At 56.5% G+C, this 22618-nt stretch overlaps 1 protein-coding gene across 2 annotated transcripts in view; it reads left to right on the top strand.

The window, feature by feature from the left end:
* Positions 1 to 22618, top strand: part of Itpk1 (inositol-tetrakisphosphate 1-kinase) — a 137581-nt gene that overhangs the window by 82564 nt on the left and 32399 nt on the right. For both annotated transcript variants that reach the window (XM_047540209.1, XM_047540210.1), the window contains exon 4: positions 12531 to 12648. In XM_047540209.1, the coding sequence (XP_047396165.1) occupies positions 12531 to 12648 (118 nt within the window). The remainder of the gene's footprint in view (positions 1 to 12530; positions 12649 to 22618) is intronic.

The raw sequence follows: 22618 nt of genomic DNA, 5'->3' as shown, positions 1-22618 counted from the left end.
GATTCTTCTGAGGAAGAGGTTGTCATCTGGAATCACCTCTGACCTGGCTGGTGTTATGCAGTGACGAAATGTTGACTGTCAGGTGTCATGGGAGGCAGAGAAAGATCCCTGTCCTGGGGTGACTGCAAGGTCAGTCTTGAGAAGCCTGCTGCCCTGGGTCACAAGGCCATTCCTCGGATGGTGGAGAGGGCCACACAATCTGCCCATTGTGTGCTGAGGCCCAGCCAGGTGGGCGGAGCCTGGGAATGGCTCTTTCTGCTGCAGAAGGTGGGACCATTTAGTGCCCCCAACTGGCTGCAGGTATTTTCCCATGTGGACCCCAGGCAGACCTGCCACTGCATTACTTCCCAGGGAGGGGCTGATTTTGGTACAGCCCAGGTGGCTGATGGCTGGAGAGGGTGCCCCGAAGTCTCACCCTGACCCAGCATGCTGACCAGGGCCCCTCTGTGTGTGGACAGTGTTTTTAAAAACAGCTCAGGGCATGTTGAACTTAGGAATACAAATGTTTATTAACAGTACATTTCCCGAAGTTGTAGAAAGAACTTTTATGCACGTTGTTTTCAGGTTTCTCAGTCTTGCGCTGTTAACATCTTCAGCTGGGTAATTCTGTGCTGTTAGGGCCTGCCCTGTGCAATCCAGGATGTTTGGTGACCTGCTGACTTCTATGGCTTCTCCCCACTGGAAACTAGCAGTACCCTTGCCCTATGCCTCTGTTGTGATGACAAAAAATGGCTCCAGCTGCTGCGGATGTTGGCCAGCACCCCTGGTTGAGCACCTCTGTGCTTCTTGAGGGAGGACTCCAGCAACCCTGAGAGCTCAGGTGGGCCAGGGACTTGCTCCAGTCACAAGGATGCACACCGAGGCCCCGCGGGTCTGTTGTCCAGTCTTCAGCCGTGGGATCTTAGCCCAAGAGGACTGCAGTCTCCTAGGCTTCTTTTCATCCTTAACACTGGCAGCAGAAAGGGCACCCTGTTTTCCATTTTCTTCCTGGGTTGTGTCGGGGACGTGACTTCCTGGCTTGTTTCTATGCTGCCTGTGTGAGCTCTGTGCTACAATGGAGCCCAGTGTGGTTTCCTTGAACTTCATGTAATGAGGCACATTGCCACCTCAAGCCAAGAGTACAGCTGGCCGGGTAAACTACATTCTGGTGCTCTGCTAACCTCGGTCCTCTGAGGACTGACAGGTGAGGCATGAGGATGTCCTCTGAGCCTCCCACTGCACATCTGTGCAAGTGGGTCTCTGCTCCCTGCTTCAGGCCTCCACACCCGCTGCTGCCAGTCTCCCCATAGGTTGGCGAGATCATTCATCAAGTGACTGTTAGGTCCATCCAGTTGTTCATTCCGCAGATCTTAACTGAGGCTCTGTGTGCCAGGAGTCACAAGACATTGCAGATGCAACAGTAGACAGATCAGGTGAACGTAGCCCCTGACTTCATGGAGTTGTATTCACGTGTGAACACATGTGTGTTGGTGTGTGTGTGCATGTTTGTTGGGGACAGGAACGATGTAGACCAAACACAAGTGTACCGAAGAGAAATAACACAGCCTCAGTTATGTTAAGAACTTGGAGGAAACAAGTCAAGGGTTGTGGCAGTGGGAGGTTCTCATCACTGATTCTCCCTGAGGAGCCGACACTTGAGCTGAGACCTGAAAAGACAGGACAGAGCTTGGCCTGTAAGGGGAGACTAGGAGCATGTGTAGTGGGCAGCATATGGGGGACAAGGCACAGAGACCAGAGTCTGGAAGGCCTGGTGTGGCTGAGTGTAGAGGCTAAGGGAGGGTGTCCACATGGGTTGGAGGGCAGGCAGGGACCAGACTGACACTGTACTGTGGTGTCTGGGGAGCTGTGGGCTGCTCTTTGAGGACAAGTGACATCATGGCATGTCCTCTCTCCGATATTCCTGATTGAGCCACAAAGTGCCATTTTCTAGTTTCTAGCCTCTGAGGAGGAAGAAACCTCCGGCCCTGGCAGGGATTGGTGGCAGGATGCCTCCTTCCTTGGAGCTTGCCGCTGCTGGCTAGAGGAGGTCTGGGGAGGGCAGCAGACGCTCCTGTCTGCAGCTCCAGCCGCTGCTGGCCGCAGTAGATCTCTGTCTCATCAGCCGGAGCCTACTGGGAACTGGAGGTCTGGGTGGCTGTGTGCAGAGGTGCTGAGCCTGGCCCTCGGGCCTGAGTGACCCCTGGCTGTCCCAGAGCTCAGCAGCACCACTGCAGACTGCACATGATTCCAGGGACTCTTCTACTGCAGACTCCAGCGGGGAAACCCTGAGGTCTGGCTGTGTGTTCTGCTTGTGAACTGGCCCAAGCCCTGGGCGAATAGGGCAGGGGAGCCTGTGGCCACCAGGAGGCATCTGTGGGGAACTGGCAGATGTGAGCTGTGGACCAGGGCGGGGCAGGCAGGAGCTTCTGCCTCTGCTGAGGGTCTGGGGGGTGGGTGGGGCTGTCCAGGCTTCCCCGAGCATGGGAATATGTAGAGAGGGAAGTTCTGCTGCTGTGGGGCCTGCTCAGTGTGACCCTGGACTAGGCTGCCCTTTCCTGTCTCCTTCACCTGGCACAGCTGTTTGTTGAGACAGTGGCTGGGTGACCACCAAGACCCTTGCAGCCCTGACAGCAGCACTGACAGCCTGTGGTCCATGAGTGAGCAACCAGCCTGGCCCTCCATTCTGCAAGGCCACACCACCCCTAGGCCCACACCAGACCTGCACCAGGGCCCTTGCAGACTCTGCAGGCTGCGTGTGGCCTCTGTCTCCTAACCGTCTGGAGGACCTGATCAGAGCTGTGCTCTGTATTGGGACAGGGCACTCAACATTGGTCAGGGGAACAGCCCAGGCCTGCGCCTTGCCCACCTCCCGCTGGAGAGGGTGGGAGCAGCTTATAAGTTCAGGGCTGGGGTTGGGGGCAGAAGGGAGGTATTGTTTTCACTGGAAGCCTGGGAGCTGGAGAGGGATCTGCTGACCAAAATAATAGCCTTCACTTCCCGCCCAGCCTCCCCTGGTGCTCACGGGGCTGGTTTTCAGCGGGAGCAGCGTTTTTCCTGGACTTTTCTCCAGCTCTTGAATAGCAGCCTCTCGCTGAACAGCCCCTGTTTCTCCCAGTCCAAGCCCACACAGCTCGCAGGTGACTGAGGGGTGTGTGACATGGCGATGCCTCAAGCCACTTGGGTGGTGACCTCGGTGGCAGTTTAGGCTGGCCTTTTCCTTTGGACTGGTGGTGCCTGTGCCCAGGAGGCCCTATGGCCTTCCTGGGTGTTCAGACCCCAGCCCGCCTTGCCTGCTCTCTGCACCTTCCCCCTCTGGAGTGGGGTCCCTCTCCACCTGCTGGTGGCATTCATTCTGGAGGCAGGGCCTGCTTTTCCACCCTCCCCAGGGCCTTTTTGAGTCCTTTACTCTAATGCAGTTCTCCCTGCCACCTGGACGGTGACCGCTGCTGCGGGCTTCCACAGAGATGGCCCCTGCTCTTCTTAGGCGCCCCAGCATCCCTCGCACCTGTTTCCAGCTGAGTCTGCACAGGCCCTGATTCTCACGGGCTCCTTAGAGGTGATTCCCCTGTTTCTTCTTTGTGGTCTCGGCAGCCCTGTGTTGGGTGACTTGTGGATGTGGAACACTTTTCTAATTGGGGTCCCCCTCCTGTCCTGCTGCCCAGCCAACCTGTTCCCCTCTGGACAGCTGTTGGCTCCAGGGGCCATGAGCCTTCTCAAGGCTTCTGGGGACCAAATACGGTCTCCCTTTGCCATGCAGACCCCCTGTGACCAAGTTTTGGCCCTGGCAGCTGCCTCTTCGTTTCAACCAGGCCTCTGCCAATGAGCACTTAGCATGACTCTGGTCACATTTTAGAAGCACACCATGGTGACCACCTGGCAACACGTGAGTCATTCACAGGGCGAACCCCCAGGGACGGAAGTGCCGAGTGTGCGCATTCAGTTTTGGCTGAGGCCAGGTTTCCCTGCACAGAACCTGCGTGGGCTCTGCGCCTGCCTCCCCTGTGCCGCTTACTCCGTCTGCTTGCTGAACAGCTTATTTTGGCCAGGAGTTGCCACGTGTTGGGGTGTGGGGGAGGGCCAGGATCCTACAGTCTCTCCTCTTGCCTGTTGGTTGTACCTCTGGACACTGAAGGCCCAGAAAGGGCGGTGCTGGCCTCATCAGCTTGTCTGGGCCACCTTGCTCCTGACCGGTGCTCCCACATCCAGGCTGGCCCTTCTGTTCTGCACCCCATGCCATGGGGGTCTGACCGCTGCAGCCTGAGCTCATAGGGTTAATGAGGGGCCGAGAAGCAAATCGTCCTGGGAGAGATTGCAGTGTTCTTTTCGCCGGCTGTACCAAATCAGAGGCGGGATAGTGCGTGAGGTCAAGGCAGCCCGTCAGTCCTCCCTGAGCAGTGAAGCCCAGCACACGTGCTGGTAAGGCAGCCCTGGCCTGACACGCTGCCAAGACCTCGTCTGTTCCAAGTTCCATCCCATGGCCTTGCGGACTGTTGGACTGGTCACTTTGTAATTCAGAGCTGTCCCTGTCATCCTGTAGCCAAAGACCCTATTGCTTTAGGACCAAGTCCAGGCTCTCGGGTAGGTCTGTCTCCAACTGTTTCTCTTGCCCTTGGCCTTAACTTAACCTTCCCTTTAGACCCATGTCCACCCCAGCTGTGAGGTCCCTGCAGGTCTCTGGGTATGCTGCGTTCCTCTCCCCAGGCCTCTGCTTTAGCTGTCTGTTCCTTCTGCTTGGAATGCTCTTTCTCCTCCAGGCCCATGACTATCACCCTCTGTGGTTCAGAAACAGTGGCCTCAGGAAACTTCCTCCCCCTCCAATGCTAATGACCAGATTAGTTCCTTCAACCCAGTGTCAACTCTCCTGACCCTGTACCACCCGCCGCCTGCACCCCGGTACAGCTGCCACTCAGCTACTCAGCAGCCTCCTCCGTCACACCGTTGCATGTTCACAGGCACGCTCACCCCCTGCACACCATGCACACTCACATGCTCACATTTACATGTGCTCACACACACAGGCTGGTCTGTGTGCTCTGGAGACCTCAGGCAGAGGGCTCAGGAAAGAGAGATCTCTCCAGAATACAGCTGAGGTTGGCTGAGGCTGAGCGTGCGATGGGGAATCTCGGCTCTGCCCAGGAGCTATCGTAGGAAAGTTAGGAAGTAGGGCGTGAGGAAGGGCCCCAGCCGGCCAGGAGCCAAGCCAGGGAACAGAGATGCGGGACGGACAGCCCAGGGATGGTCATGCCGGGGCTAGTGGCCGGGCTGCCGTCCCTGGCAGAGCTCTGGCCTGTCCTCGGGGTGTGTTGGTCTGCTTGCTGCCGCCCTCCCTGTGGGGCATATGCCTGGCCTGGTCTGAAGACCATGGCCCTGTCTCCCGCAGGGTTCCAGCCTGACCCAACTCAGGGGCCCAAGAGCTTTTTGTTATTTGTTCATCACATTGCAGAATCACACCACCTGGAACGTAAGAGGCAGAAAGGATGTTGTGAGTATTCTCACCTCGTAGGAGATGGGAAACCGAGGGAAGTGCTAAGTGGCTTTCGGAAGCACAGTAGCTGCTCCAGGATTTCAGCCCGTGTCTGGCCTCAGCTTGCGCAGTGCCTTGTGTGGGGATCTGGTGGGGCTGGGTGTGGGCCACACTGCAGAGCAGGCCTGGCACACAGTCTGTGCCGTTTAGGTCAGGGCTTCCTTAGAAAAGTTTTTACTGAAGTATAGTATACACATGAAAAGTGTGTAGCTCTCTAAATGAGCGTGGTGGGTTTCACCAGCCAGACCCGCTGTGTACGGCCCCAGGTTGGGTAGTGCTGAGCAGGGGCCCCAGAACCACTCAAGGCTCCCTGCTCTGCTCCGCTCGCTTCTTTCTTCCCTTTTTTTAAAACTGTCAGGACTTGGCAGTACCTCAGTTTGAGAAGCCTGTCAGAACCACTGCGTTTTCTGCCTTCTGCATGGCCCTGCATGGCACAGAATCAGCAGCCAGGCTCTGTGTTGGTCTCCTTTGCTGGGAAACAAGTGACCTCAAATGTGGCAGCTGAAAGGGCACATGTGTATCGTCTTATGGTCTCTGCAGGCCAGACACGCTGGCATAGTCCAGCTGCTGCTTTCTGCTCCAAGGTCACTCCAGGTGCCAGCCAGGGTTGCATCTCATCCGAGGCTTGACTGGGAGGAACTCTGCTTCCATTTGGAATGCAAACGGTTGGCTGCAGAATCTGTTCCCAGGAGGATGGGGTCTTGTCTGCTGCAGTGTGAGCATCTGTAGTTTAGAGGCATGTCACAGCCTCACCTTTGCTCTGGAACCAGGTGATCATGGAGCTAGCTGGACAGATTGGCGGGAGGGAAACCCTTCCTTGGCCTCCGGCTGCCAGCTCCCTCCCCACTGCCTGGAGGAAGGAAGGAAGCTGGTCACCATACAGGCTCCCTCCAACATACTCGAAGCTCTCAAATCCTTGATCTTCAGTGGCTTCCAACCGCATCACTGCTGGCTGGCAGGATTCTCTTGAGACTTGCCTCCAATCCTGTATTTCTCCTTCAGTTTCCCTGTGACCTGCTGCAGCCTTCATATCCCTAAGCAGCGTGCCTGCAGAGGGCCAGCAGTCTGGCACTAAGCTCATGGCCCTGTGCGTGACACCTTTGCTGCCGCTGGAGAGAGGGAGCTCCCTGTATGCAGTAGGGCAGGCTCGCTTGTGTGAGCTTGTGCCAGCTGCCACATGGGTGCCCCAGAGATGTGACCTCTCCCAGGGCAGCCACCTGGAGACCTCTGCAGAGGAGACCTCTGGGCAGCTCTATCTTCCTCTTTCTCCTCCTCCCTCCGCTGGCCCCTGCTTCAGTCCTGCGTCTGCTGGTGCAGACCTGCCTGACCTAGTTGTGGACAGAGTTCTTCAGCACTTGGGTTTCAAACAGCCCTTGGTCTTCCTGGGGTTTAAAAGCACCTCAGCCACATTACCTGTTTCTGTGGGTGATGAGATGCACCGCAGAGGCCTCAGCTTGATGTCTCATGGTTGATTTTGAATCCTGGCAAAACCCCAGCTGTCTGTGTTTGACCTTGAACCAGTCACTTCGCCTTACCAGGGACTTGGTTTCTTAATTTGTAAAATGGGAGTAAGTGAGACCACAGGGTTGCTCTGAGGGTCAGATGCACCATTTTGAGTGCCTGCCCCTCGGAAACCAGGAGTGGTGCTGTACTTGTCCCCACGGTGGATTATCAAGATCACACGAGACGTCCACACCTGAGGGGCTGTTCTGTGGTCCACTGGATCCTCACAGGAAGTGAGCAGCAGTCTGCACACACCCTTACGGATGCTGCTTACAGCAGAGTTATTCCATATAACCCAAAAGTGGAAATCAGCCACATTTCTTTCAAGTGATGAATGGATAAACAAAATGTGGTGCGTTCATGGCGTAAAATGTGTGGTCATAAGGAGGAATGAGATGTTGATCTTTTTTGTGTGCAGCATGAATGAATCTTGAAAGCATCTGAAAGCAAAAGAAGCCAGTCACAAAAGACCACGTATTTTGATTCCATTTATAGGAATTGCCCAGAATAGGCCAACCTATAGAGACAGAAAGTAGATCCATGGTTTCCGGGGCTGGGAGGAATGCAGACGTTGAAACTGATAGCAAGAGGGTGTGGAGTTTCTTTTTGAGATAATAAAAATGTTCTAAATTGTGCTGATTATTGCACAACTCTGTTAAAATGCCAAAAGCCCTGGAATTGTAAACTTTAAGTGGGTAAATTGCATGGCATGTGAATTACATCTCATTAAGTTTCTGGAAGGTATGAACTATTGCAGTCTCCATTTCACAGATGAGGCCCAAGCTTAGGGAGACCCAGAATGACTGGTGGGGAGGGTGGTGGCCCCAGCTCCTTTGCATGTCTACTCCTGGCAGTACTGCCCTGCACTCAGCAGAGAAGGGAGGTGACCCTTTCCTGCATCCCAGCTTACCCTTCCACCAGAGGAGAGCTTCCCAGCTCTGATGGAGGTTGCTTGAACCTTCCGGGCCCTCAGGGCAAAGCCCCAGGGGCAGGCTTTCTGCTTCAGGATCACGAATGTAAGATGGAACTTGCCACTGGCGAAAGGGAGTGGGCAGTAGGGCTGAGCAGAATCACAGCTGGGGATCTTGTCTCCTGCCAAAACCTGTCAGCATCTCAGGGTGCTGAGAGAAGCGGGGAGACATGCTGTCCCTCTCACAGTGCTGTCGAGGGACCCACAGGTGTATGAGGAGCTTCAAGACCTGCAGGGACTTCAAGTTGTGTCCAGCTGCAGGCCAGGCAAGGCCACACACAAGTCCTGCTGGTCAATGTCAGACCTTTGACTCACAGAAGCTTCTGTTCTGGTGATGTCTGGTTGTCCAGTTGTTCCTTCTCTTGCTTGTGCTTTTAGAATAGTATCTCAGAAAATATTGATTAATTCAAGGTCACGAAGATCGTTGCCATTGTTTTTTTTCCAAGAGTTTTATAGTTTTAGCTCTTAATCATAGGATTTTTATATTAAAAGAAATGGTGCTCAAAAACCATTTTGTCCAGCATGGTGCACATAGCAAGTCCTGCATAAGTTCCAGCTGCTTTTGTTTTTAAGTTGTTATTAATGATTATCATCATGATTATTTTTACCATAATTGTTGTCCTTTTGTGCTTCCCGTCTGGGTAGCTGCCTCTTGTTCCTTCTAGAAAGATAATGTTGGTGCTCAAATCCACTTTGGCACAACCAGGGGTGTGGGGTAGAAGAAGGGAGGACCTCGTTGACCTTTGCCCAGCTTTTGCAGACTTCATATTATAAAAGGGGCGGAAGTGGGTGAGGAGAGTGTGTTGTGAGGCGCCAGTGACCACTCAGCCTGGCAGCTTGGGTTCAGGCCCCTTCCTTCTGCACTTGCCTGCTTCTCCCTCCATGCCCTGCGCCCAAGAATCTGGAGGGCAAACACCCGCAGCAAGTACCTTTCCTGCCCATATGGTAGACTTGGGGGGTTGGGGGACTCTTCTGCCTGGTCAGGTTGTCCCTGGAGGGCACAGTCTGGACTGCTTGGGGCTGGGATTGTGTGTGCTCCAGGAATCAGCAGGAGGTTGGCACAGGCCAGGACAGCCAGGTTTCCCGTCCCTAGGGCAGAGCTGGCCTGCCCTTCCGTTTGCTGCTTAGGTGTGGCTCTAAGAATTCATGTGTTGCAGAACCACGAGAATCCTGTGTCCACCCACTCCTTCCACGTTCGTGAGTCCTCAGCACCCACAGTGCTGCGTGCGGTGGCTTTATCTGGATTCATGCTTACCTAAGGTGTCTCAGAGTCTTTCCTTCATCATCTTGTTCCCAGACAAAGTGGCAGAGGCAGGATTTGAACTCCGGACTTTGACAGCATCTTCTGTTAGATGAGAATAAAGCCTGCATTCCATGCCCTCCTCACTTCCTGCCCACAAGGACCACAGAGGAGGGCTTCTCTGATGTTCCTCTCGGCCCTCACTTGGCTCTGATTCTCCGCAGGGAAGCCTGACCCTCCAGCCCCACGGAGACCCCGTGCCCGTGTTGGCATCGCACCTCAGGCCCCAGGACCTTGCAGTCTGGGGGCACCTGGCTGGACTCTGCCCGCTTGTCCCCTCCAACAGTCGTCCTCCACTGCCCCTCCTGGTCCTGCCGGGCCAGGCCGCGCATGCCTGTGAAGGGCCGCGCTTCCGCGTCCAGGAGCCTCTCCGGGATTCCTTGGCAGGCTGGCGCTGGAGGAGCTTGTTTACCATTTGCCATGGAAACGGTTTGGGCCTTTTCTTCCAGCAATTTGTTTGGTAATTCTAAGAGGCTTGTGAAAAATGCATGGGGCCTTCAGTACAATGGACAAACCGAAGAGCCTGGGAGAGAGTCCACCGAGGCCAGGCAGGCCATCGAGAAGCCTCTTGCCTTCCGGGCCTCGGGGAGGGGTGGCACGGGAGGGTTCCTTAGCCTGATGCTTTCATGCGAGGTCCAGAGCTACGGGCGCTTGCTTGGCAGATATTTTCCCTCTGGTTTCATGCGACCCTTTTCCCCACTCAGTCCAGCTTAAATCCTGTGCTGGGTTCTCTCTTGAATCTCGAAAGGTCACCACCCTGTGCATGACGTGGGGCCAGCGGCAGCGCTGTTTCTCAGCAGCTGGCGGACACTCCTCTGGGGCTCTTTGTGGGGGAGGGCATTCGCCTGCCTGTTCACAGCGTCCTGGGGGAGGACCAAGCTGTCTCAGCATGGTGAGCTTCTGATACTGCCCCACAGGTGGAGCAGGGTGGCAAGTACGTGTGTGACGCTACTGTCACCCGCGATACCTCCAGCAGGTGACTATCCCTCCCGCTCCAGAGCAGCCCGAAGCCTCAGAGCTCACTCAGGACCCTGTTCCTGGGGTTCCTCCAGTGAGAGGCTCTCCCCGCTCCAGTCATCTTTACAAGAACCTCCCAGGTCATCTGCAGTAACTTCTCATGTCACTGTGAGGAATAGAGGCCTGAGGAGCCCAGCAGCCTGCCCAGAGTCGCTCCCAGAGGGGCCAGCACTGGGAACCTGTGTCTCTGGCTCCTGGCAATGTGCTCCTGGGGGACGGGCCACTGCATGCTTCCAGGTCCTGGCCAGAACATGACCTTGTTGGCCAGGATCACAGAGCCAGTGGGTGCCGAGCGTGGAAGACTTTCACCCAGCTGTGTGTCCGCGGTAGCCTGCACGATGCCTGGCACTGCGGGCACTGCCAGGCTGGCTGAGGGGACAGCCTTTTCACATTCGGGTGTTATCAGGGTTAATAAGGTATGTCTCATAAGTGACAGGCTTCTTGTGGAAGCTGAGACCTGGTTAAAGAGCTTACTGAGGAAGGATGGTGCCCAGAGCGATAGGTGCCCTGAGAAGCCAGAGGCGAGGCGGGGGCTCCTTTGCAGGCCCTTGGGCAAGGACGAGGCTGTCAGGAGGGAGACCTGAGGGCAGCTCTGGGTAAATCCCTCCCTAGGACGCTGCTCAGCTTGTCCCCGTACCCCATGTTGGTGGGACGTGGACATCCCACGTCAGCTGCCTGGCCTGCCTTGTCTGAGCAGCTGGCCGGTGGCCCAGTTGACCTGCTGAGGGTGTCTCTGGGGAGGAGGAAGCAGTGGAAGCAGCTCGTGTTCTGCACGTGGGTCTGCGGCATGGGTTTGCTGAGGAACCCAAAAGCAAGGGGAGACGAACGCCAGGCCTCCCAGGCAGAACCTTGGCCACCACCGAGGCCCGAGGGAGTTGTAGCATCCTGAGAAGAGGACAGAAGACAGCCCGTGAACCGCTCCTCTGGCGCGGAGCTGTCTTTTGAGTCAGGTGCTCTCACAGTGATTACTGGGAACCAAAAGGGTTCACGGGGAAAAAAATCCCAAGTGGATCTTGCTCTTTGTTGGTAAGATTTACCAGTAAAGAGGGACCTGACCTTTCCCATCTGATCTTTGCTGACCCTTCAGGCTGGTATGTGGGCTGCGGGGAGGACCCAAGAGAGGCGGGGCGGCAGGGGGCAAAGTGAGCTGGTGTGGCGTGACCAAGCACTGTGTGCGGGGGCTTTGGGCTCCGAGGCTGCCACACTGTCTGTCCCGAGGCTCTGAGGGGCCTGTCCACTCCTCTCCGGGTGCTTGTGGGCATTCCTTGGCACTCCTTAACACAGGCCCACGTCACTCCAGCCGTCTGTCTTCACGTGGCCTTTCTCTCTCCCGATTTTTCTCCACTTATTTTTAAGGAAGCCAGGGGTCAGGGCCACCATGTGCAGTTGTGACCACATCCCAACTTGATCATGTCTGGAGACTGTTTCCAAACAAGGCCCCATTCACAGGTCCCAGAGGGCTAGGACTAGAACATGTATTTGGGGTACTGTTCAACCCACCACAGGGGAAATGGACTTCCTCCAAGCCCAGCCTTTTCCAAGACCCTTGATCGTTTCCAGCATTCTGTGATGTCTTCAGAATCAAAGGCGTTAAAGAGCCAGAGAGGGAGAGATTTTTGTCAGTTACTCTTGCATTTCCATAGTGCCACCACAAAGGCAGTAGGTATTGAGGGAAGTCTCTGAGTGGTGAGTACCACCCTGGGGCATATTTCTGTCCATCACGCTTCCCCACAGTTTCTCATGAATGCTGGCATCCCTTCTCTTTCCCCGTGGCCCTGTCTCAGTGCTGGGCTGGCTTTCCTGTGGAGTAAATCAGCACGGGGAGCAGATCTGGCTTTAGGTGAGGCTTTATCCAGGGATCAGACTAATCAGACCTGGTTGCTCTTCTATCCTCCACTGTTTTCTGAGCTTAGGCCTCAAACAGGTCTTGCCTTCGGTTCCCATGGTGAGTGCTCACAGCTGCCCAGTCTCCACATGTCCCCCTTCTCCCCAAAGCTGAAAACATTCTTGTCCCAGCATTCCCAGCAAAACCCCTGAGCCTGCCTCTGATTGGGTAGGTTCAGGGTTGTCCGTTCTCTCCTGAGCCAGCAGCCCCAAGCTGTGATGCACTGATTGGTCAAACCAAAGTCATGTAATATGAGGAGGGACAAGCTGGGGCCGGGGGTGGGTGGACTCACACCGGGCTCCCTGTGTCAGCCCCAGCCTCCTCTCTAACCAGGAGTCCCCTTTCCTTTCAGGAGTACATCGATGCCCACCCTGAGACCATTGTCCTGGACCCCCTCCCTGCCATCAGGACCCTGCTTGACCGCTCCAAGTCCTACGAGCTCATCCGGAAGATTGAGGCCTACATGAAAGGTACAGACATGTGTGCTCAGCATCTGTGGCACACAGCCCTCCTCTGTGGCTACAGGTGGCCATTGCGTGGGAGGGGAAGGTTCGCGTCTTTTTAAGCACTTGGCACAGGAAGCATTGATTCCCCAGGTGTGGTCATTCTGGGGAGGTCCTTCCTCTCCTGCTTTCACTCAGGGTGCTATTTGGGAAAGGCTCTGGCCACTGTGAGGGGGTTCTGTTGTGCAGTTTTGAACCCTTGGAGTTCACTTAATGCTGTGATCAGGGAGCAGGAGTCCAGGGCCATGGAGTTATGCAACCTGGCCAAGGATTCGAACAGAAATGAGGGGCCTTAACCAAGCACATGGAGACATGTAACAGGCTGCCAGACCTCATGGGGACACTCTGTTCTCCTGGGTGGGAGCCTCCCTCCAGGGCGTGGAGCTTCTCCAGCTGCAGGCTTTTGTCCCCAAGGACCCGTCTCCCATCCCCACCCCACAGGGAGCAGAGCAGCTCCAGAGAAGCCCAGACTGCCTCTTAAAGCGCTGTGTCTGCATGCAAGGGACTTTCTGAAGAAAAAGTTCTCTCTTCTGGGCTGTGTTCCCTGCTGGGACTTCTGTTTAATTTTTAAGGAAAAGTGCTTTGCCTGATCTTGGGGCTACGTAAGGACTCTTCCTGGCATCGGAAGAGGTGGTCCCCTGTCCACAGCCACACAGACCTTGATTGTGCCTTGGCTGCCTTGAGCTCTGACCTGGTTGTGTCCCATGATGGTGGGACCAGCAGGCACAGTGTGGTTCACAGGACTGGAGACAGCTTGTCTGTGAGGGGACTGTCACGGGACTGTGGGGGTGGCATTTGCTGGCTATGCACTGTGGCTGTGGGGTTGGCGTCCTCCTTATGTTGTCTCTTTCAGTGCTCTTTGGTGGGCCTGCCCATTTCACACAAGTCATGGAAGCTGTAGAAGTTAGATTTCTATTACTGTAACAAAATACCTGAGACAGGTATTTTACTTTATAAAAGTAAAGAAGTTTATTTTCACAGTCTTGGAGACTGAAAAGTCTAACCAGCATGTTACAGGTTCTGGCTTGGCTGTGTCACTTCATGGTAGGTAACAATGGTGACAGTGGGCAGGAGCAAGCAGGTGGTAACGTCTTGAACCAGGAGCAGGAAGAACTGAGTTGGGTCAGGCTTGCTCCTTTCATAATAACCCTCGCACAAGAATTACCCAGGGGTGACAGGAGGACTAGCTCACACCCCGGTGACCTAAGGACTCCTGTAGGCCCTCCATCTTAAAGGTCACTACCTCTCAAACTGCCACTCCGGGGACCAAGCCTCCATCACATGTACCTTTGGTGGGAGTTGAGGGCACAAACCATATCCCACCCATAGCAGGTGCTGAGTGCTTAGCAGGCACTGTCGTCACCTGGTAGGGGCCAGCCTCTAGCCAGGCTCTCCAGCTCCTTCCTCCTGTCCGTGGCTAGAGGGTGCTGTGATCCTCGGTTCTCTAAGGGCATGCCCAGAAAGGACCCAGTGTCCTTGAAGGGGTCTGGAAGCTCCATTCCTGGGTGCCTGTCACTCACGCCTGATGTGTAGCATGCGGAGAGTCCCTGGGGCCCCCAAACAGGCAGGGCACCCCAGCATGCCCGCAGCCTCGCTTCCCTGGCTCTGGAGTACTTTCCTTTCCTGGATGACTCTGGAAACCAAGAGGGAGGTTGGTTTTGGAGAGGAAATCAGCCTCTCTCTGGAAGACGTGATTATTGGACACTGGGTGAAGACACAGAAGAAGAGCATCTGACATGAAACGGCCACGCTAGAGGGGGCAGGTGACAGTCTGTGGCACCTCTGATGTCCACGAGTAGCCTGTAGACGTGATGGGCTGGGGGGCAGTTTGGGGACGGTGTCACGAGGGACTTTTGGAGTAACATGCAGGCTTTGGAGGGAGACTGAGTGAAGCTGGGCCCCAGGCTGGGCTTCAGCTGGCTCTGATTTCTTGGACAAGTCCCTTGGCCTGACCCTACCTGTGTTCTGGAAAACGTGGATAAGTGGTTCAATCCTAGGGTCCGAGGTTAGGATGACGGATGGCGTCTGTGGAGACTTGGCTTGCTGTGTGGCCTGTGGGGTCACCTGGGAATGCTTCGGTCTCTGCTTCTGCTACAGTGGCAGGGCCCAGGTACCTGGGTTATGTCTTAGAGCCTAAGACAGATTTTCACGAGTTGCAAAGCAGGACAGGAATGGGGTGTGGACAGGGAGGGTGAGCCAGGACCTGGGCCACAAGTGTGCACAGTGCGGTCAAGTAGCAGGAGCCTGGTGTTGAGGCTGGACTGCAGCACAGAAAAGAGCATACCAAGTGGCAACTTGGGAGGGTGGCAGTGGGGAGCCCCACGTGCTTGCTTGGCTCTGGAATTTGGTCTCTCCTGGGACGGTAAAGAATCATGTTGGAATTTGTGAGCATTGCAGTGGAAAACTCCCGCCGGCTGCAGGGTGGAGCCTGGGCATAGGTGGCAGTGTCCTCCAGTGAGGGGTGGAGACTGAGGAGAGGTCTGCTCAGGGCTTGTCTCAGAGGGCAGCCACCCCAGCTGTGATTTGCTAAGGGAGGGGGGCCAAGACCCAGGTGACGCTGCCTCCCCTGGGCTCAGTGGTTGCTCCTTGGACCTTCCCTGAGCCCCATGGGAAAGCTGACTCCAAAAAGTCTTGGGGCCTGGGGCACTCCTAGCAGGGCCCCTGAGCTTGGCTTCTCCAGGCCTGGGCAGCCTCTATCTGCAGTTCCTCTCAGGGGTGAGTGAGGTCCCTCTTCTCCTAACTCCACTTTGTCCCTGGTCCCGCTTTGCTCGCTGCCCTTGGCCCCCGTCTGAGACAGGGTAGTAGCAGTGGGGGGGCACTCAGGCTGCTGGCCTGCACTTCTGTGTGAATTAGTCTGCCCACTGAGGCTCAGCAAGGGCCCCAGTGACAAAAGGGCTCCCGAAGCCTGAGCCCCCCTCAAGCCGATTGTTAGGACAGTCCTGAGGCCTTCTGGCCAAAACTCACTCTCTGGCTGTGGGGTTCTTGTTTCATGGAGTCAGAGATGGAGACCTGACCGTGTCCTGGGAGTCTGTACTGGGGTGGAGGTGAGACAGACTCAGTTGACTCACATCCAGAATGAAATGGGGCTCCGTTCCTTTGGGGAACTTTCTCCCCAGGTGCCGATGGAGCAGGACTGTGATGGGTGGGGGCCTTGGTGGTCAAGGACTGGGACCATGCCAACGTGGGCCTGCAGGCTGGGCAGTGTGGTGGACAGAGGGAGAAGAGCTGACCCTGGGCCCCTTGTGGGGAACTGACAGTTGAACCAGAGGTTGCAGCTAGGGACCTCGTTCTTGGGCAGCCATTGCAGATGCTTGAGCTGGTGAGTGAGAGATGAGGTTTTAAACAGATCAGTGCAGACATGGCTGGAGAAGCTTTTAACAGCCATTTCCTGTGGCTGGATCTGGGACATTGGACAGTGGCCTGGACCCAGCCACAGGCTTGAGGGGCTGGTGACAGACCTCTGTGGGCAGAGCACCCAATGGAGGCAGTTCTGCTGAACCCAAAGCCCTCAACCCCAGATGCGGTCTGCTCGGGAACCATAGGTGGGCCAGCTGCGAGGGTCGTCCATAGAGGGCTAATCCAGCAGGACCCGTGGGCAGGGGCTGTGAACACTGCACCCTGGATTTTCCTTACCGTGTGTGCTGAACCTGGCTTGTGTTCTTCCAGGAGGGTGACCAGAAGCTGGGGCTTTCTGGAGCGCCCTCCTGCCTACCAGCGGACCAGCACTCTGGCGGGGTCTCTGCTGGACCTGCTCCTACCCTTGGCAGAGCAGGGCCTTCCTGGGGGAGGTGTCCCTGGCACTCCTGTGCCCTGCTCCCTGCTGTTCCTGGAGGCATGCGGCCCTTTTAGGCATACTGTAAGTGACCTTAATTGCTCTTGAAGTTCCCTCAGATAATTATAACCATCCCAGTGACACCACTTTTGTGTTGGAGAAGGGCGTGGCGCGTCTTCCCAAGCTGTTGGCACCCCAGGCAGAGGCAGCACTCCCTGTTTCAGAGAACCCAGGCTGTGGGGAAGAGAGAGCGTGGGTGCTGCAGGGCTGCTTGGAGAAGACCGGGGCCCTGACTCTGCCATGCACATGGGGAGGGTCACCAGGGATAGCAGGCAGATGTCTTTCTCCCTTCAGCATCCCTGGCCTCACCTGTGTGATTACCTGGCAGCCTGTGTGTGGTCATTGCCATCCCAGTGCCATATGCCCAGAGCTCTTCCTATGACTCAAAGCCAGGAGAGGAAGCAGGGCCCTTTCTCTGCCTCAGATCTGCCAGCTTCAAGCCACCCACTCAGCATGCAAGTGGCTGCAATAGCAGAGACCTAAAAGACGGTGGCTTAAATGAGATAGAACTTCCTTCCTCTCTTAGGTAAAGGCCCAGAGGAAGCCTGCCCAGCATTGGCGTGCAACAGTGGGGACCCGTACTGCTTCCATGGTCCATGAGGGTGGCTAAACCTCCGTCCATCACATCCACGATCTAGATGTTAAGATGGAGAGGAAGCAAAAGGGAGTGAGCCCTAGTTATCTCTTAAGGAAGGTTCTAGAAGCTGCAACATTATGTTCCTTTTCTGAGGCATTGCACAGAATCAGTCACATGCTAAGTTAGGAAATGTAATCCTTGCTCTACATTTTCAGCTGAAATTTTGGAATTTCACCACGGAAGAAGCATGAGATTGAATTTTGAGGATACAGTAGAGGTCTGCCACATAGTTGTCCAAGATGTGGGTTCCTGCATTGTGAACCCACTTTTCCCATGGGTGAATGGAATTTGGAATGACCGTTCCTCCTCTGGCTAGCCAGGAGTGTGGCCTTAGCCTGTGACCTCAGCACAGTCCCCTCCATGTAGCAGCTTGAGACCATGAGGTCAGTAGTCTTCCATTGACTTGCCTAGAGCTCCCTCAGATGACTGCTGCGGGGAGGCAGCCACCTGGGGACACCTGGGCCCACCTCACACCCATCCCTCATCCACAGCCTATCAGCAAAGACACAGGCAGTGCCCAGCCTGAATGCGATTCAGACCAAGGGAGGAGGCTGATGACAGGCCATGGCTTGCCTTGCGTGTTTTGGAGGCCAGTTCATGCTGGGGCAGCCCACTTGGCCACATGGGGCCAGGATCCAGAGACAACACCCACGAGGCCAAGGCTGGCCCTGCCACGCCAGGCTGAGCAACTGTGGGCAAGATTCTAGCTGCACCAAGTGACCAAAGCTGTGCGTAAAAGGCACTTGAACCATAATTGGATGGCAAGAATTTGTGTCCTGTCCCTAGGGATAGCAGATGTGAGGGTCTCGGGCCACGGGCAATGACTTGAGAGCTCCTTCTGCACTCTGGTGACTTCAAGGTGAGGGACAGCTCTCTGTTCTGCTCCCAGAATCTCTCACACATGAGCTCTGGAGGTGGCAGATGGCCTGTCCTGGATGCCAGTCCTCCTGGTGGGGTGGGGAGGCGGGGGCAGTGCACAGCACAGATCAAGCTTTGCTGCCTGTGGTTTTATGAGAGTTTAATCAGAGTTCAACTGGGAAGTGGTTTGGAAGCTGGTGGAAGTTGAACGGTTTAGACAGAAGAAAAGAAAGAACGCACCTTAGAGCAGGAGAAATGATCCCGAGAGCCCTGGCCTTGGTGTCTGTCGTGGGCTGTGCGTGGCTCACACTGAGGCTGGCTGTCCACCTGGGTGAACTGCGGGGGGCTGGGAGGAGGGGCTGGAGTAACACCGGGCCCCACCGTCCTCCGCCCCATTTCGCAGGGCTCCTCTGAGCCCCCTGCAGCTCTCAGGCAGCCACTGAGCAGGCAGGGCCGTGGGAGGTGTGCACTCTCCTGCCCTTTTAGAGATGAGCACTGAGGGCATTGAGCTGAAGCTGCTTATGGTCCCGCAGCCACCGGGCCAGGGTCCTCGATGGGAGCCGGTGGTCCCTGAGCGCAGCTCCTCACCTGCATGTGACTGCCTCCCGGGCCCAGCGACTGACTGGCAGGGTCTGAGGCAGAGACCGATGCCCTGGCGCACGGCCCCCCGTGGGCGAGTGGCCCCCGGGCTCTCGTGTCACAGGCCCTGCCAGCTGGCATTGCTCTGGTATCCAGGAGTGGCACCCACTCACTGCTCTGCTGCGTAGTCCAGGCCTCTGCCCCACGTGGTCATTGGAACAGAATCCCGTCTGTTCTTTTGAGGGCAGCAGCACATCATGTGCACTAGCGGACCTGGGCTCAGACCTCAGCTGCAGGGCCGACTGAGGGAGTAGTGTGCCCCGTCAGGGCTCTGGGGTGAGGGACGGCGAGGTGGGGCCAGGCTGGGACAGGACCCAGAGCAGGTGGGTCCCGTGAGCCAGGGCCCTTGGGCTGAGCACTCTCCTCATTTGCACACTGGCCGCCTTCCACCACCCAGTCTGGCCCCAGGTGCAGGCGGAGGCCCGGGTCTGCAGAGCAGGAGGTGCTCGCTCCCTGCTGGCTCCCTGTGGGCCCAGGAGCACGGCCCCCAGGGCAGCCCTGCTCCCCCCGAGGCCAGGCTGGTGCCACACCAGCATTAAGAGGCATCCAGCCGCGCCAGGGCCCACGTGAACCCTGTCACCTCAGGGGCCGGTCAGTGTCCTCCCTCGGAGAGCTGAGGGGAGGGTGAAGTGGGCTGTGAGCCCTGGGGCCAGGCCCAGCCCCAGCCCGGCCCCCCAACACAGCAGGTGTCCCCCTTTCAGAGGAGATGCCGGACCCTTAGGGTGCCAGAGCCGCCTGCTTTCCTCGTCATCGTCACCATTGTCTAGTTAGCAGCTGCTTCTCTCCCCACTCTCTGCCAACCCCTGGGTAGGGCTGCTTCTGTCCCAGCTCCAGGTCAGAGGCCGCACCTGCCGCATGGGCCTGGAGCCAGGGGACATCCACTGCCGCCCAGGCATCCTGCCCGTGGGGAGTCTCCGTCTCCCTGCCCCGCCCTGCTGACTCACTCAGCCCGGGAACCCCGAATGCATCCGCCCTGCTGGCCCTGCTCCAGGCGACTGGGAGCAGATCCCGAGGCCTGCCCTGCCACCTGTCCACAGGCCCCAGACCACCCGCTCCCCACCAGGCCCACAGGTCTGCCCAGGGACCTAGTCCTGGTGTCCACCTACCATGACCTAGCTGAAAAGGAAGATGGGGCTTCCTGGAGGGAGATGGGTAGACCTCCTGCCCCACTCTGGTGGCCTCCCTTCTATGTCCTCTCGTGAAGCCTGAGCTTGGCTTTTCCCATGCAGGCCTTTGGGTCTAGCCCGCCAGCAGGGCCCGGGCAGAGCCTATTTGGCGTACCTGGCACACGAGTCTTGGGCCCCCAGGAGAGTCCCAGGAAGGAGGTGAGCTCTCCTGGCCATCGGTTGGGAGCCCCAGGGAACCACAGGTCCATTCTTGGGAGAGCATTCTCTTTGTTCGTGGAAAGCTCAGCCTTGACTCAGGACCGTGCAGACGGGCCCTCCAGCATGGCGGGAGCCCCTCCCACGGCCTCCTCCCAGCCCCGCCCAGCTCATCGGCTTCCAGATGAGGTACCCTCCTCCTCCCCCCAGAGACCTGCCAGGCCCCCTGCCCACTGCTGACACCAGTGGCTGCTGGGGCCTGCCCCGTGCCAGCCCATTTTCTCTTGGCCACAGACACCCCCTGGGGGGACTCCCCCGGAGATCCCACCAGGCTGTGGGCTGACTTCTAGCTCCCTCTCCCCAAATTCCTTTCCCTCATAGGACCAGCCCCTCCTGAGGGACATTTCTGAGGACTGCCCCCTCCCTGCCTTGCACAGAGTCTCCCAGCTCCGGGGTGAGAGTTTCCATGTCTCTCCCTGAGATGTGAGCTGGGCAGATGGACCCTGACCTGCTTGCTGGTGGGCTGGCGAGAGCCTCTGACAGACGAGCTTCGTCCTGAGTGTGAGCGCGGCCCTGGGCTGCGGCTGCGGGTTGCTGGGTGCCCGGGGCCCAGCTCCGCTGCTCCTCTCCTGTCTTTCAAGGTGGGACAGAGCCCAGAGCGGTGCAGGGGCACCCGGCGCCCTCCCAGCCGGCCCAGCTCTCTCGCTGGGGAAGTCGTTGGACCGCATGCAGCCTCCACTTCTGATCTGTGAACCGGGGCGGATGACGGTGGTGGCTGGCCCTTCCTCATGCCACAGGGACTCCTCAGTGGACGGCCGTTCTGGGGGACAGTGTGCCGGGGCCCTCTGGTTGTCTGTTGTGACCTTGACACCTAGGAAGAGCCCACCCATTCATCTTACAGAGTACCCCTCCATTTGGGTGTCTCCGGTGCTTTCGGGGTCCTGGCGCTGGTCTGCACCACGCCACCCTGAGGTGCCGAGCCCCCGGCACGCCCATCCGTGGTGGTACGCGCCTGTCTGCCAGACAGCGATCCTTTGGCTGCGGCCTGCCAGGCTTCCCGCTGTGTGCTCCCAACACCCCACCTGGAGCTGGCGGGTACCTCGCGAGAGCCATTTTGCAGGCGCCGCGCCCAGCGTTGCAGCGCCCATCCAGGGCGCTGGCCAGGGCATTCGCCACCACCACCTTTGCCAAGTGGTCGTTACACTGAATTGGAAAGTGACAGGAAGCTTGCAGCTCCACAGCCACCTTAAGGCACCGGTGGCACCTCAGGGAGCCCCAGCACGAGCTCATCCACAGAGGGAACCACAGACCGGGACGGGTGTGCTGGCCGTGCACGGGTCCCCGTGGCTTGCTCCTGGGCTTCCCCGAGGCTTCAGTGTGCCAGCAGGCACTCCGAGTTCTGCCACCAGCTGTCGGAGGCACTGATGCTTCATATCCCAGCAAGTAAGTGGGTTGTGACCTGCCACTGATTCTGAGACATCCCAACTGAGGAAATGGGAAGAAACGGCCCTGGAATCAGTGAAGTGGGCTGGGTTGTGGCTCAGGGGCAGAGCTTGCCTCGCACGCGTGAGGCATTGGGTTCGATCCTCAGCACCACATAGAAATAAATAAATAAAACTATTAAAAAAAGACTATCCAGTCTGCACGGGGTCCCCACCTCCTTTTGCAGTGCCTCTGGTGCACTCCCCAAACAGTGGACACAACTTCCCTTCGATCGTATCCTTAGCTTATAGGACCCTTACTGCTTGGGACTCTCGGATCTTCAGAGGCAGCTGCTGTTCACTTTGGTAATCCGTCCTTCTGGTACTTGGCAGAAATATATGTGCATTTGAAAAAATAAATAGAAGCAGGGTCAGGTCACATGTTTCTAGTACAGTTTGTATCCCCCTCAGTATTTCATCTTGACTGCTTTCCATGTCAGCGCATAAAGATGAGGGAGATGAGCTTTGCCTATTTTTGATGGCAACATAATATTTCAGCATATGAGTGAGTGGAATATAATTTAGTCAATTATTTGGGCTCATAGCATTATTCCAGGTTTGTTTGGATTTGTTTTTTTTTTTTTCCCCCAAAGGACCAGCCTATAGTAAACAGACTTCTGTATATTTCTGTGGAATTAATCCCTAGAAGTGGAATTTCTCATTCAAAAATTCTAAACATTGCTCATGTCGGCAGATCTCGCTGGATTGCCCTTCCAAAAGTTCGAACACGCTCTCCTCCTGATTGGGCCAGTCGCCTGGGGGCTCATGGTTCAAACTCGTCTTAGTTTGTCGTTACTGGTACAATTGCTCTTTCCTGTGTTTATTCATGTTTCTTCTAAGAGTGAATCTTTTCATGGTGTTTGCCCATCTCTGCTCTGTTGTTGGTTTTTTCTTATTGATTGATTAGAGCCCTTTCTGTGTGAAGGAAATTGTCCCATTGTTAAAAAAAAAAGGGAGTTTGATCAGTGCAGCCTCATCCTCACGTGGGGCCAGGCGCACGTTTTCTGTCCTGCTTTTAGGACATGCTATGCCAGAAAGCACTCCAAATGTTATTTTTTAAATGTCTTGAAAACAAAAAGTCTGCTACGTTTTGGGAGTTGAAGCTGAGTGGGGTCAGCGAGCCTGGCCCGGGGTCCAGCAGAGACTGAATCACTGGGAACAGCTGCCA

This window comes from Sciurus carolinensis, chromosome 2 (genome assembly GCF_902686445.1).
Source record: "Sciurus carolinensis chromosome 2, mSciCar1.2, whole genome shotgun sequence".
In the NCBI taxonomy this organism is placed as follows: domain Eukaryota; kingdom Metazoa; phylum Chordata; class Mammalia; order Rodentia; family Sciuridae; genus Sciurus; species Sciurus carolinensis.
This window is presented reverse-complemented; position numbering and strand designations above follow the sequence as displayed.